Here is a 16,539-nt window from a genome sequence, read left to right as displayed (position 1 = left end):
GAAGAAACTGATGGTGTGTCATTTATTCCTCTCGACTGTATCCTGAATCAAACCCCTGCTGAGCATATTTTCAAGGCTGTAATAGCTGTTGCTTGCCTATCACTGAGCCCTGACTTCCATCAGTGAGCAGAGCAATGGAAGTGATCGAGGATAACGTGAACCATATTGATTTGGTTTGTAAACCTGTTTTTAAAACATCAAACTATGTGAAAATTGTACCGTGTGAAGCAGCCTGAGCAAAGCCCAAATCTTTTGGTGTTTAATCAAAGTTGCTCCTCCAGTTCCCAAGAGACATTCCTCCTATGGCAGGGCTCATGATAAAAAGTCTCATAGTAAGGGAATGAAACTGACAGAGAGGAGATTGAGATGAGCTCTGAGGCAGAAGCTCTTCCCTGTGAGGGTGCTGAGGCGCTGGCACAGGGTGCCCAGAGAAGCTGTGGCTGCCCCATCCCTGGCAGTGTTCAAGGCCGGGTTGGACACAGGGGCTTGGAGCAACCTGCTCTAGTGGAAGGTGTCCCTGCCCATGGCAGGGGGTTGGAGCTGGAGGAGCTTTAAGGTCCCTTCCAACCCAAACAGTCTGGGATTCTACGAGTAAAGCTATCAAAATCTGTAATTCAGAATAAACACCAAGATTCCAGATGATGTGAAGAATCCTGCGTGATTAAAACTGTTAGTGTTGGATCATTTCATCCAGGAGTCTACCCTGTTCTGTTCTGTTTCACTTGATTCTATTTCATTCTATTCCACTCCATTCTATATAAACCCTGTGTTATGATGCACAAAATCCAAAATCTGGCTCTGTTGCAGACACAGGAGTTTGGAAGTGACACTGAAGTGACACATTGAAATACCAGGAAAAACCTCCCCCTTGCTTTGCTGTGCACAAACACCACCAAAATGAACAGTCAATCCCCAAAGAGGACCTGGATTGTCTATCAGGGAACTATGTTCTTGCCAAGGAACCAGCAGGAAGAAGCAACTCCATATTGTCTACAAGAGTGAAGGAGGAGAGGAATGGCAAAATACTTCAGAAAAAGCACTACTGCACAGCTATGAAGTCTATTCTCTACCATAAGAATCAAAACCCACAGAAGAGAAAGCAAACCCATTTATTTTAGGCTGAATTTGCCCTATCTGCTTATTCTATTCCTAAATGAATAATGAAGATGTTACTTTGCTCTAGACACCACAGGGGAATAAAATGTCACCACCGCAGCTGCCAAATTTCCCTCTCCCAGCCCTTCAAATTAAGGACAAAAACCCACAATAAAAACACACAATTTGATTAGTAAAAGTTCAGATCTTTGCCCAAAGCCCAGCTCTTCCTGTAATATCGCATTCTTTTCTTCTTGTGTAAACTTCTCATTAGAACAGAGACATCTTCATAATAGAATAATTCTGGTTGTAATGTAACTGCGGGTAACATAACTCCTACATTAGAAAAGGCAGCATGCTCTAGTAATGTTGGTTTAATGTAATTTGTGTACTGCAGGAACTGACTGAACCTGCTCATTTAGGATTTGATCAATGTGAATTAGTGTCTTAAAGAGATGAACCATTTGATAATTCAGAATTTGATCAATGTGAACCAGGACCTTGCGGAGATAAAACATTTATCATGGACATTTTGGAATATCAGTCTAATCCAGGCAGCGCTGGAAAAGGTAATAACCAGGCATCAATAAGGACTGCAGACAAAGTACAGAAGACCTGCCAAGCTCTGTGATACAACTTGATGTGGGATATCTGTTCTTTTCCATTTTAATGGAGCAAATTATCCCTAAAGACTGATAAAGCCCTGGCTGATGTAATTTCAGGGACTAAATGGAGGGAGGAAAATCCAGGAAATATTTAAGTAATTATCCACTTCTTTTTGCTCTTGAAAAGAGATGTGGCTTCAACAGTTGAAGAAATGCAAGTGATCTCAATAAAACTTAGCAACTAATTCAAGCCATGTTTGAACTAAAGCGAGACCATTTCTCAGTGATACCACAATTAGATCTATTAATCTCGCACTTAGAACCTGAAATCACACTGACACGCAGCACACGGGTTTATGCATTAACAAAATTTAGCAGTTCAACCTTATTTAATTCCTCTTTTACAGCCAATTAAACAAGCTCTTTAAACAAGCCGTGCTTGAAACTCTGTCCTCAATCCTCACATGCAATTAAACTGAACATGAGAAGTGCCTGGTGACACCAAAAGAGCATCATCTTTAGGTCTCACTAAATCATTCATCATTTACCCATCAAGTAACGTACAAAAGGCAGCGATAAAATAACGTTTGCTGAATTGCAACCTTCAATAAAAAGCCACGGCATTTCAAAGGGTTTTCTATAAGGAAAACTTTGAAACGATAAAGCAATTTCGAGATTTCATGCACTTTATCAAACCTCCCGCAATTTATGCGCATACTTCAAGTACCTTTTTCTTTTCATAATGTTTTCCTCTTGGTTTTTTTTTAAGGCAATGGACCAAAACTAATAAAAAAGCTCCCAAGAATTTGGCAGGAAATTCAGCTTCAAGTGCAAAAGCAGCACAGCAATTTTGGTAATGGCATTACAGCAAAGACTAGGCAAATAGGTGATTTCTATTGGTACCTTTAGTCTCTAGAAAATTAAGAAAAGACCAATCTGATCAAGTGTTAGGAATCTCTGATTCTCTCTCTAAATCCCTCACCTGTAAATACTCTTTGCTTTACGTAGATAGACTGAAACATCCTTCAAATCGGTTTTCTTAAAGTTTTTAGACATTGCCTGAGGCTATAGACTGGTCCCTGCTTTATCAGCCATTTGTGCAAATATGAAATCCAAAGTATTTGATTTACTGAAGAAATCATTTACATATTAGGGGGGAGAAACCAAACTCAAAGCCATTTCCCACCTCTGGCCACAATAACCACTTAGAGTAATGGACATGTACTTAAAATCACAAGAAAAGCTTGTTTTGGAATAATGGAAGTGAGAATAGGCAATAATTAGATTTCAAAGCCTGAAAATACCCCCTGCAACAGAGGAAGGACAGATTCCTCCTTGATGGGAATCTTATCACATGAATGACAATGAATAACAACATACTGGGCTTCCTATATGGAATGGAAATCCCTTCAAATTATGCTTAAATCAGAATCGGAGTCAATGGTCATCCTGTCCCTCTTGCTCAAGGGACAGATGAATTCAGTCCTCAATATACTCTGCGCCATTAACCAGTACAAAGACTTTATATATACACTAGAGAATATTAAACAATTCATGATACTTCTTCATAAAAGATAAAATCGTTATCTTACAATTAAGAACTTTATTTATATCATTATCAGCAGCTCAAAAAAGGCCTTTTCTTTTGTTGCTCATCAAAGCCCAAACGAAACACAAACCAAAAGAAAATCCCTCCCTAAATCTAAAAATCTCCACAGAATAATGCATTTTACACAGCAATTTTTGGTTACTGCAAGACTAAAAGATTGTAAAAACTTCTCTCTGTATCCTTACTAAAATGATAAATGGAACCTTCTGCCTACCGGATGAACCAGCACAAAGGGAAGAGCCCAAGGCTAAGGGTCAGAGTCACTTTGATCCATCAATTACTGTATCTTCATTTAACTATCCTCAGCACTAATAAAACTAATTTAATTTGACCTTCTGACCACTGTTCAGGGCAATGGGAAGTTGCTCATTTAAATCTTTCACATCATGTAAGCACAGGGTGAATAGTATTGTAATGCAAAGCTGGAGCTACATTTTTGGTGCTCCATTAGAGAAATAAGGTTAAGGAATGGATGTTCTGAACAGTTCATGCATCTTATCCAATATTAATTAACTAGTATCCTACTAACTGCACATCTAATTTCTATGCAGCTTATGGTTACTATGCCCTGGCTTCCAAAATCTACAAAACTCTCTCATTTCAACAACCAGCACAGGTTGATGAGATCTGTAATAGGAGGAAGGGGAATTATGGTGCAGTTTAATGTGGGTAAGAACTCGATTAGGTGCCAGGCTCAAAAATAACTGGAGAAAAGACTTACTTGTACCGAGACGACACTTCATCAGCAGCTTTTTGGTATTGCTCTGTGGTAACTTTGTAGAACTGGGCACTCTGGAAAGTTGGAAAAAACCCATATAAATACAGATTTCATGTAATACCATTTATATACATGCTAGTATCTAGTAAACAAAGATAATATGGATATTTATCCATTTAAATTGCTCAAAAAAAACCCCAAACCTAACCCTCAAATCAAGTATTCTGCAAAGTTTCAGAGACAGAATCACAGAATCTTTAAGGTTGGAAAAGACCTGCAAGATCACAGAGTCCAACTGTTAACCCAGCACTGCCAAGTCCACCACTAAACCATGTCCTTAAGTGCCACATCCATCTTTTAGATATGTCCATGAATGGTGACTCCATGACCTTTTTTCTTTGTATTTGTTAAAATATGTGTGTGCTCTTGGTTCTGGAAGGTTATACAAAATAAATGGCTCTTACGGAGGAACCTATAAAGAGACATGTGGTAAGAATCACATATTTAGCACTAGGTGCTGCTGGAGCTTTTGAAATATCTCCATTAGAAAAAAAACAACCAAAATAATACTTAATCCTTACTTCTCTGCATGTCTCTGTGTTACTTACACATGTATCTCTATCTAGCTTGCAGTTGACAGTCGAGCCAATCTTCAAAGTTGCGCAATAAATTAATTATGGCTTTACTTTCTCTTTTGCTCTTCGCCTTTTGTAGTGAGTGATTTTAATATTCCAAACTTCCAGGTCACTTCAATCAGTTGCTAATGGTAATTTTTAAAATCAGGCAGCTTCAGAACTTATTTTCATCTCGCCTAAAGCCAGGAATGCCCTTCACTCAGTTTCGCCAAGGCAAGTCAAAATTGAAGCATCAAGCGACAGAACTTCTCAATACTTAAAAGTTTCTCAGGGATGTAGGATATTGGGTGCCTTGGGAGGCAGTCCTGAAAGGTAAACGAGTCCAGGAAGGCTCGACATTCTTCAAGAAGGAAGTCTTCAAGGAACAGGAGCAGGTCATTCCCATGTGCTGAAAGATGAGCCAGCGGACATGGTTTAGTGGTGGGCTTGGCAGCGTGAAGTTAACAGTTTGACTTGATGCTCTTAAATGTCTTTTCCAACCTAAATGATTCTATGGTTCTGTATTCAAAGACGAGCCACTATAATGTTGTGATGCTTCATGTCTAGATAATATATACTTGGTATTTTTCATGAGGTTTTTATAGCCTTAGCACAGTTGGACTTAAGATGTAATAACTAAGGCACCTGGCTTCACAGTTGAAGGAATAAAGACAAGTTAAAGCAGTTCAAAATATCTCTAAACCCATTTTTCTCTCAATGGTGGGGCAAACAGGTCATGGAGATGCATAAAGGTTTTGTTGGCACTTCCAAGAACTCTTCCATAGCTTTGTTACTCTTGAGACATGTGGCATTCCATGTTAACATGGCAACAAAACTCTTCCAATTCCACACATTACATACAGACCATTCTGAATCCTTATTTTAACAATCTACCTGTTTATACCATGGTTTAAAGTTATTTATGCCACAACATTGATCTTTAAAATATTTCACATACATGCATGGCACAATGCAGCCCATAGAAAGCATCATAACAATTTTATTTTGGGTAAAGTAAGCAGTTTTATGCATTTAAGACATTGATGTATGAAATAGCACCATGCCTAAAACATTGTTAAGGAATAAAATATTAAACACCCTGTAACTGGAGAGGTCACTCTTGTAAAAGTCGAAAGATGACATAGTCTTCTTGATCATTGGGTTAGTAAACATGTCCTGAGCAACATTTATCTGTGCCAAATGATGTCATGAGAAATGCAATTAAAAGAGCCCACTACAGCAGAGACACTTGAGGGAAACTCCAAAAGAAGGAGCTTTATGTATGAGAATAAAAGCAAAACTCATTTTTCCTTTCCATTTGAGGATTTCATCTCCTGAGGTTCTTCCTTGTGAATTCTAATCTTGGTACGCACAGAACTCACTGACAAAGAATCCCAACTCCAGACACAAAATTGCATTGCAAGTCTAATATTTTACCACAAATTATAACGAATTGTGTAACATTCACTGCAGGCAAAGGTCATGCACAGATCACAAAGAACACGGTGGCCTCACTGCACCTTTGTTTCGGAGGTTCAGACCTCATCATTCATTTGCACTGGAATGGAGGTTTCCACACATGTAACTTGGGGTCATTTATTTTTTCATAAATCATTGTTGGCCAGTAAGAAAATGAAAATGAAATCCTCCTCACACCAGTGACCCCCTCGCATTTAGCAATCTCAGCTGCCCAATGACAGTCACATCCAGGTTCCCTGCATGTAGATGGAATCAATAGGTATGGGATTAGACAGCAGACTGACTACGGTGTGAGTGTGGACAGGTCACTGTTTGAGATGATGAATAGCTCTCTATCATCCTCCAGTCCCCTACCATGCTAACATTTACTATAATCTTATTTGGGCTGCGATTTATCTTTCTTTTCCCTGATCAATAAAGATGAACACAACAGTTGTAAGGATCGATTGCAATTTTTTATCATTTTCAAGCATGAAAGAGCATTTCTGACACAAAAACAATATTCCGAGGGTACTTGTTCTACTTTTTAATTGCAGCTCAAGTGATCACCTGAGCTGCTATGTATGCCACGAGGTTTTAATCCCACACTACAGTCGAGCTATCAAGAAATCCTTTATTATCTTAAAGTATGCTGTGCTTCTTGAACCAGATCTTCCTTTGAAATTCATTCAGGCTCTTTTAGAGATATACTCTATAAGCCAGAAATGAAGTTTCATTTTATAAGTCCTCCCTGATCTGCAGTAAGAGTTCAGTGGTCATTCCTCTAAGTATAAAGAACTATAACATAGCACTGTTAACATCATAACAATCTCCAGATAAATACACATATGTATCCTGTGGTACATACAGTCTGCATATTCATGTACTGTTTAACTCAGAGTGAAGATAAAAAGCTACGGTCCAATTCTCAGGTTAGCAGCAGCTGCAAGCTATCAGAGAGCAGCTGTATCAGGCCTGTGGATCTTCACAAGTTCCAGTAGATACCCCAAATGCAGCTGCTTTGTGCCCAAAGTGTGCATGGGTGGGGAGGACAGACGGAAGGGAACAGAAATGTCTCACAAAGTTCAACAAGGCAAAGTACAAGGTCCTGCACATGGGTCAGTGCAATCCCAAGCACAAATACAGGCTGAGCAAAGGATGTATTCTGTGTTGTGCTAATTTAAGCATAGATACAGGCTGGGCAGATACATCCTTTGATGTATCCTGAGCTGCATCAAAGAAGCAGGTTGAGGGAGGCGATTCTCCCCCTCTACTCCACCCGTGTGAGATGTCACCTGAAGCTCCAGTTAACTCCTCAGCTTAAGCCTCCTATTCCTCTCAGTCTCACAGCATTGACACAGCACATTGCACTTGAGCTGTCTTCTCGCCATCTGGGCTTTGGTATTTTGATATTCCAAGAGTGTATTTTGATAGTCCAAGAGTGCCAGTCCTCAAAGAACAAGTAATCCTCAACCTTCACTAGCATTTGGGCAACAATATCAAGCAGATAAATACACCGTGGGAAACACTATTCTTCCCTGCTTACGCACCTGGATCTGTATGGAAGAAGATTTTGGTAAGGTAAGCATATTCTGAGTCAGAGGAGGGAAACCACTGTATTAATATATGCGTAGACTCATGTTTTTATAGGAATATCAATTGTCCTGCTAAAGTAAAAGAAGTTTAGGCAGATTTTCCAAGGACTGGTAAAAAACAGAATCTACAAAGCATCCAAACTCTGCTTAATTTTAGCTTCCTTAAAGAAAATTCTGTAAATGCAAAGTTCCAAAGTTACCTATTAATCATCTTTTTAAATATTGCAATATTGTGTTAGTTACCATACAGTTTTGTTGAAGAACCTGCAAAACCTCCTAGTGTTTAGTCAAGCGACTAATTTCACATGTGACTTTAATCTAATTGACCTGAATAGGACCTCCACGTGTTAAATTAGTTACTTAAGTGTTTATGGCCTGAAAATCACACATAGGTTGCAATCAAATTGAGTGCAAAGTAGTATTTTCTATGCCTTTCAATTCATAGAATCATAGAATATGGTCGGAAAGGACCTTAAAGTTCACCCAGTTCCAACCCCTTGCCATGGGCAGGGACGCCTCACACTAGACCATATCGCCCAAGGCTCTGTCCAGCCTGGCCTTGAACACTGCCAGGGATGGAGCATTTACCACTTCTCTGGGCAACCTGTGCCAGCGCCTCAGCACCCTCACAGTAAAGAACTTCTTCCTTATATCTAACCTGAACTTCCCCTGTTTCAGTTTGAACCCATCACCCCTTGTCTTATCACTACAGTCCCTGATGAAGAGTACCCTTCTAAAAGAAAGATGGAGATTAGTTGTTCTTGAGGAGGAAGTGCCCTTTCAGAGCTACCTTGAAAGAAGGGGAAGGAGAGAATCTTAAGCTGGCATTGCGGAAGAGAAGCTAAAGAAGAGAGGACTTGAATTTTAAATCTACCCAATTTCCCCTGAAAAACACACAGAGCCAGAGCAAGTATAAATGATGTTATAATTCAACTAAAGCAAAATGAGACCTGACCACGGGCACAAGTATTTTCATCATGTTTGCCCCTGAATTAATCTTCTTTGAACAAAAGTAAGAGCAGAAGCTTCTTACAGAGCACATTGTGGAGGAATAGGAGCAGAATTATTTTGCTAGCCAGCTCTGATTTCAAAGGACTGGGTAAGAAACTACATTCCTGCAGAACCTCAGGTCAGCTGTTTTGTCTGCATGTGGGACCTCAAAGCACGAGTGCATTTTTGACTCAGTGCTGAAAATCTTCAGATTTGCAGCCAGAGAAAGTTCTGAAAGCTCTCGTGTCATCCGAGCTGATAAAAGGTTATCAAAAGAACCAGGGGAACTTGAGAATCCTCATTTAATTTCACTAAAGACACATCACCTGGATGCACTATTTTATTCCACATGTGCTGAGACTGTTTTTAACCGCAGACACACCACGACTTATTTTGGCACTGAAATCTTTCTTATAAGCCCCTTGGCTCTTCAAGCCCTGAACAGATTCAATACAAGAGAGTAACATTCATGCAATCTATTTAATTTTTACTTTAATTTAATAGTTATGTAGTTAACAGTTTATTTGACAAAGAGAAAGACGTGTGACTTCCATACAAAAGAGACAAATCTAGCCTTTGCTTCAAATTAGTGCTGGGAAAGACAAAAACTGAGCACAGCTTGACTTCAGCTCAGCTCAGCACCTGCTCCACCCACCAAAGGAACCAAGAGCTTGGGATGTTTAGCACCTTTGAGAATCAGGGGAGAAGTTTTAATTTAAAGGCTTCTTTTCCCTTGTTATCCTCCCCCACGGAAGGACTCAAAGCATCGGCAGGCAAAGATTATCATGCTCCCTGAATGGCAAATTGGAAAGTTTTCTTCGCCTCCTTTTTTAAGCCATTTCTGCTGCAGTTAAGCTTTCTTTTATCCCTTAATTGAACTTCTTGCCATTTCATCTCGGTATCTTTTACAAACCCATTTGGGGACAACATGAAGCATTTTGTTTTATTCATTCTGTTGATGCGCAGCCTGAGATCTATGCTCCTTAAAAGAAGATTTCCAAGACCAGGAAGGAAGGAATAGCTCTTTAAGACTACAAAGTTGCTTCACAGATTTGACTCCAGCCTTAGGACTGACAAAGTTGATGTCCAAAACAGCCACTGCTGTCCAAAGAGACCTATTCCAGCAGTTGTGCAAAGAAAACTCATGCAGGAGCATGCTTTCGGGACGAGGACACACCCTGTGAAAGGTGTAAGATCACTAGATCATGCCCCACTGTTATGCCAAGAATAGGGCAGACCATGTGGATTACAAACGAAAAGGGAAGATTAACTGTTAGAAGAAGTACACGATGGGTGGAGAATGGATTGAGAGCAGCCGTGAGGAGAAGGACTTGGGAGTGTTGGTCCATGAGAAGCTCCCCATGACCCAGCTTCAATGTGCACTTGAGCCCAGAACCCCCCCTGTGTGCTGGGCTGCACCCCCAGAGCGTGAGCAGCAGCTCAGGGAGGGGATCCTGCCCCTCTGCTGCGCTCTGGGGAGACCCCCCCTGCAGTCCTGATCCTGGTCTGGGGCAACAGCACAAGAGGGACGTGGAGCTGCTGGAGCGAGGCCAGAGGAGGCCCCGGAGCTGCTGCGAGGGCTGGAGCAGCTCTGCTCTGAAGCCAGGCTGAGAGAGCTGGGCTGGGGCAGCCTGGAGAAGAGAAGGCTCCTGAAGGGGAGACCTTAGAGCAGCTCCAGTGCCTAACGGGGCTCCAGGAAACCTGGAGAGGAGCTTTGGACAAGGGCTTGTAGGGACAGGCCAAGGGGAATGGCTTTAACCTGCCAGAGGGGAGATTGAGATGAGCTCTGAGGCAGAAGCTCTTCCCTGTGAGGGTGCTGAGGCGCTGGCACAGGGTGCCCAGAGAAGCTGTGGCTGCCCCATCCCTGGCAGTGTTCAAGGCCAGGTTGGACACAGGGGCTTGGAGCAACCTGCTCTAGTAGAAGGTGTCCCTGCCCGGGGCAGGGGTTGGAACTGGATGAGCTTTAAGGTCCCTTCCAACCCAAACCATCTATGATTCTATGAAATCACATTAAAACATCCAGTTATCTTTAATCTGTGAAGCTACTGAAAGGTGAGCAAGAAAAGGAGGAATTATGGAAGAGGAAATATCAAAAAGCGAATAAGACTGTTCTATCATTCTATGATTCTACAATTCTATGAACATTACCTACTGTAGTGTGCATATATCACAGTTCCAAATTATATTAAGTTATAGCTTTATAAATATATGACCATTTTTACAGCATCTTTATTTGAATTAAAAAGCTCTATTTGTCTCTGAATTGATTTTAATTAGCTATTGAAAACCAGGCATATAACGTCATACAGCTTCCTAAGTAATAGTCCATCTTTATTCTACCTCAAATGCTATTAAAATGATATATGAATGAAGCAATTTCTTCTGAAATGTCATCAGATTGGGCCTTTGCTTGAATTTGTGTGTAAGTTATATTTCACATGAGTTATGACTTCTCTCATTCGGTCCAGCTGCACTATTCATGAAGTTGTGGGTTTTGACTTCAAAGATCAAATGAAGGATGTTCAACTCCACATTCAGGGAACCTATGTAACATTTATGACTTCTGCTCTTGTTCATGTTTCTACGTGCTATTATGAGCTCCTTTTGAGAGGACTGATTGCCCTCATTGGAACTGTCATCAGAACACACTGGATGGACCAGAAAGTTCTCTGTACCTGTCCCTAGGGCTGAAAAATAATAAGGAAGATCTATTCAAATGGAGCATCTTTCCATAAATGAATAATTACTGTCCAAAGGAAATCAGATTTCCAGTTCTGAACTGCAACATAAAAGTAACCTTCAGAGAAGCACCCAAAAGATCCCTTGATGAGAGACTTTGACCATGTACTGACTATGTTCAGGACAACACAGAAATAGCCAGACTAAAGATGCATGGGCAGATCAGGGGATGTCCTTTCATAACAGAGGAGAACTTTTTATGTGCAAGAAGTGGGAAGTCTAGCTGCAAAGAAGGGAGAGAGAAGACAAACTGGAAGAGAAGCCCCATGATTAAAATCCCCCCCCCCAAGGTAGTAATTTGAGTTCCTGGACTAAGCCTACAGAGGACATCTGGATGGTAAGAAAGTTAAGGCTAAGGCTGATTTTCAGGATTTTGGTGGAGTTTGCCTAAAACTACTTATTTCCTGCGTTGGCTTAAATTAAAGTGCAAACCCCTTTCTTCTGCCCTTTAATCTCTTAATAAAGCCTCATCTGCCCCTTCTGTCCTGGAAGAAATTGACTCTGGATGAGAGTCCTCCTCTGATAGATGTCTGAACTATGAGAGGCTGAAGGGAGGACTCTGGATACTCATGCCACCACATAGCTGTTTCTACAGAGAGATAAAACAGCAAACAGGTATCCAAAACAGTGCTGAAGATGCCAGAGACCCACTCAAACACAAGAAGCAAAGGAGAAACACACGCTGCATCTTGACAAATACTCTGCGAGAAAACAATTCACTTCCCAACATCATTTGATTCCATGATGTGTGTGTTTGTGGAAGACAAACGTTCAGTGTGCAGCGAGTGGGGCAAAGCACTTAATGCAGTTATCAGCAGAAAATGGGGGAAATAGCATATTCTTTGACCTTTTCTTTTAGATTTCCATTTCTGTTTTTCAGGCACCAGTAACTAATACCTTTAACTGCAACTATTAATGTCTCTGAAGTTTCTCCCAAGATATGCTTCACTTCACTTTTCTGCCCTGGTAGAACATTGATCTCTACTTTGTTAACGCTCAGAGCTGCCAAAGAAAATGAAAACCTTTGTGAAAAGGACAAATCTATTCAAAGTTCTTACAGCTATTCAGCCAAGCATCTAATCTGCATGTAATTGTGGTACAGCCTTTAATACAAATGTTCTCAACCTTAGAGATGCACGTGTAAATGCACAACTGTATTTACGTCTCCTACCGATGACAAGATGCCACATCTAAATGATTCCTATTTACAACTTCCCTTCTCAGTCTCCCCCTTTTCACTGTTACACATTATAAATTACATTCTCCCTAAGGTACCAACGGGCATGATTTCTCTGCATCCTAAAACAAACTTCCATCCCCAAAATGGCATAGGAACATGGGAAGTTGCCAACTGCTGCCATTGAGGCACATTGGAATGGGTATTGCTGCTGCCAGAGGTGATGGCCAAGAAATCTAAGTTGATAAATCCTTTCTCTCAGTGGCATCAGGTACAGACTGCAGCACTAGGAATAATACATTCATAAGGGAAGACAATCTGAAGTGACCCAGGAAGCTGGCTTTACAAACTTGTAGCAGAGACAGCACTAGGTTCAACACAGCTCTAATACAGCAGCCGTATTTTTAAGATCATGCTGCTCATCCTCTGCAGATAGAGAATTATCTGGGAAAATCACTTGAAATACTACCTGTTTCAAAGTCATTTTGGACGGCTTTCAGAGGCAGACTGCTATCCCAGTTAAGTGGTCAAAAGAGTAAGAGAAAATTGCTTCAGTGAATTATGGGTGAAAATTTGGCTGGATCATCAGGTTCTACTTGGAAGCCACCTACACGTAGAGCTCTTCAGGGGTCTATATTGCAGCCATTCCTGTTTAACATCTTTATCCATGACCTGGAAATGGAATGCATGCTTACCAAGTTTGACAGGGACACCAAATTGGGGCACATGCCCTACAAGAAGCCCAGGAAACATGACTTGTTTAGCCCAGAGGAGAAGAAGACCTGGGGGAACCTAACAGTAGCTTTAAAAGCCCTTGAAGAAGTTTATCAACAAGATGGAAACAGGCTTTTTACTGATGTGCAGTGGGAGAACAAGAGACAATGGTTGTAAATCAAAACAATAGAGCTTCAAAATAGATATAAGGAAAAATATTTCTGTCCAAGGATTAATAAACAGGAAGACAGGGATCTGAAGAGGTTGTGGTATCTCCAGCCTTAGAGATCATCAAAGATCCAACTGGCCAAAGCCCTCAACAACCTCATCTGTCTCAGTATTGATCCTGCTTTGAGAAAGAGGTTGGACCTCCCAAGGCCCCTTCCAGTCTGAGTAATTCTATGGATATATATACTTGCAGTCAGTGATATATATCTGATATCAGAATGAAAATCTCTTTTGGCTGGTAGATGTGCAATCTGCTCCGCAGCTGTACGTGAGATTCATCTTGTGGCAGAAGCCCAACATAAAGAATCACAGATTAGCTCTATCTTCTTTCAAATAAATGGAAAATAGCCGGGTTTAGCTTTGTTTATTAGATCTACCACTATCACTGCTCAGTCAGATTGGTTGCCTAAAGGCATAATGAGTGGAAGATTACCATTTTCTGAAAAGCACAATGCTGCCACAAATAACACTTTATGCACCAACCCTCAAGAGATCAAGAATAAAGTTTGGGAAAGAAATGCTGAAATATTCCACCTCTCTCAATGCAACAGCCCTGGCAACACTGTCACTACACAGGCTTGGTCCTGTCTCTGTATGACAGCTTTAAAGTGTTTTGTCTGAACCAATACCAGGTTGTGGTGACTTTTCTCAGGTAACCATTTCAGCACAGGGAATGCCAATAGTGAAACTCATGAACAAGTTTTGATGCCATCAAACTCCTCATATGGTGGAACTATGAGCTGCAGTATCCAAGTAAGATAAGCTTATTATTCAGGACCACTTTAATATAACATGAGCCGGCTTCAGTGTGCGCTCGCAGCCCAGAAAGCCAACCGTACCCTGGACTGCATCAAAAGGAGAGTGACCAGCAGGTTGAAGGAGGTGATCCTGCTCTGCTCTTGTGAGACCCCACTTGGAGTATTGTGTGCAGTTCTGGTGTCCTCAGCATAAGAAGTTCATGGAGCTGTTGGAGCAAATCCAGAGGAGGCCACGAGGACCATCAGGGGCTGGAGCACCTCCCGTATGGAGCCAGGCTGAGAACATTGGGGCTGTTGAGCCTGGAGAAGAGAAGCTGCGTGGAGACCTCAGAGCAGCTTCCAGTGTCTGAAGGGGGCTACAAGGATGCTGGAGAGGGACTCTTCATCAGGGACTGGAGCGATAGGACAAGAGGTGATGGGTTCAAACATAAACAGGGGAAGTTCGGGTTGGAGATAAGGCAGAAGTTCTTCCCTGTGAGGTGGTGAGGCACTGAAATGGGTTGCCCAAGGAAGTTGTGGATGCTCCACCCCGGCAGTGTTCACGGCCAGGATGGATGGAGTCTTGGGTGACATGGTCTAGTGCAAGGTGTCCCTGCCCGTGGCAGGGGGTTGGAACTAGATGATCTTAAGGTCCTTTCCAACCCCAACTATTCTATGATTCTAATATTTGTATTTGGTCAGATCAACAGTCTTCAGATATTGCTGGCACAAATACTCTAAATATTGGTATCTACTTGTCTACATCACTGTCAGGTGAAAGGTTTTTGATGATGTCAGGAGCAGCAGGACAGTAAAGAGGAGGTGAATATGGAGAGATCATCTTTTCAGTGTGCAAAGTTCACAATCCATGTCAAACCACCTACAAGGTGTCAAAGCAGAAAGTCTTTCAATCACAACATATCAACTGACTGACAGCTGATGATGTACAACAAGAGCTAAGCAAAACTACATATCAAGCACAATTTTTGGTGATTCTGAAGTGCTTCAAGCATGGTCTTTTGCAGCTGCTTTGAACACCATGTGTGAGCAGTGAGGAAATATCAGGACTGGTAGAACAAGGATGTTAAGGATATAAAAGACTGCTTGGTGAAAAACATTGTATGTATTTGTTTGGACAACTGATAGGTACCTGAATCCAAGAAAACTACATTCTATACTCAGTCTAGATTGAGAACTATGCTTATATTTAGTGAAGCAAGAAACTAAACGAGCTCTGAACATGTTTAAATCAAACTAATGTGAGAAATTCACGATGTTCTTACAACAGTGTGTCCCAGTAGACCCATTCTGTTCAGAAACAGCCTTCTGAAAGAAAAGCAGCCAAAACCAAGGCAGGTGGCCTCCTCACTCAAAAACCTGCTAAAAAAATCCAGAAACTAGGAAAAAGAAACCTATTAAGTGTCTCAGCATGCCACAGTGTAATCATCAGCACCAAATGCATTGCTCTGGAAGTTAAAAATGTGGGTCTACTGCTCTCAAGTAATAAGGCAACATGCCACAGAATTCCTACAGCTGGATGATACGTTAGGCTAAATAATTCAAATGCAGACCTCTGAAAACAGTCATAACTTATAACTATGTTTTGTGACCTCAAGAGATGATTCTCTCTATTTACTAGGCTTCTTTTTCCTGCACTCTTGGCAGGTGCTGTTTATTCCTACTATCCATTTCAATTCTCCCTCCTGCAGTGCTCAGAGCATCTTCCGAGCCAGAGCTGTTCCTCTGCCTTTCAACCATTCCACACAGGCATTTAGTGTATGTTCTGGCCTACATATGTATATTCTCCCACTGTTCTTCATTTTTCCTTTCCATTCTAAGTGATCACTTGTGCTACACACCTCTATTTCTCCAGACATCTGCAGCCTTTCACCTCTTCCTCATTAGTCTGAACAGATTTTTAGTTGCCTTGTAAGAACACACTCTGTGTTACAGACATAGTCCCCCACATCATGTCCATTTATTCTGGCAAATGTTGGGAAGTCAAAATTTTCCCATGTAGGTCACTGCAGTTATTATGAAGCAGGTCTGCTAATCCTTCTACCCATGTTGGCATTTGTCTCTTTGGGATGCGTAACTCAACCACCATCCCTGAAGGTATTTAAAACACGTGTAGATGTGATGCTTAGGCCATGGTTTAGTGGTGGCCTTGCAGTATTATGTTAACAGTTGGACTTGATGATCTTAAAGGTCTTTTCCAACCTAACTAATTCTGTGATTCTATGATTGATCATGCCTAACC

The 16,539-nt window shown here is 41.2% G+C and overlaps 1 protein-coding gene across 4 annotated transcripts in view; it reads right to left on the bottom strand.

Annotated features, from left to right (window-relative positions):
• The window catches only part of CHCHD3 (coiled-coil-helix-coiled-coil-helix domain containing 3), a 156,451-nt gene that overhangs the window by 26,394 nt on the left and 113,518 nt on the right, over positions 1-16,539 (bottom strand). For all 4 annotated transcript variants that reach the window (XM_030478239.1, XM_030478240.1, XM_030478241.1 and 1 more), the window contains one exon: positions 4,031-4,101. In XM_030478239.1, coding sequence (XP_030334099.1) covers positions 4,031-4,101 — 71 coding nt within the window. The remainder of the gene's footprint in view (positions 1-4,030; positions 4,102-16,539) is intronic.

This window comes from Strigops habroptila, chromosome 3 (assembly GCF_004027225.2).
Source record: "Strigops habroptila isolate Jane chromosome 3, bStrHab1.2.pri, whole genome shotgun sequence".
NCBI lineage: Eukaryota > Metazoa > Chordata > Aves > Psittaciformes > Psittacidae > Strigops > Strigops habroptila.
This window is presented reverse-complemented; position numbering and strand designations above follow the sequence as displayed.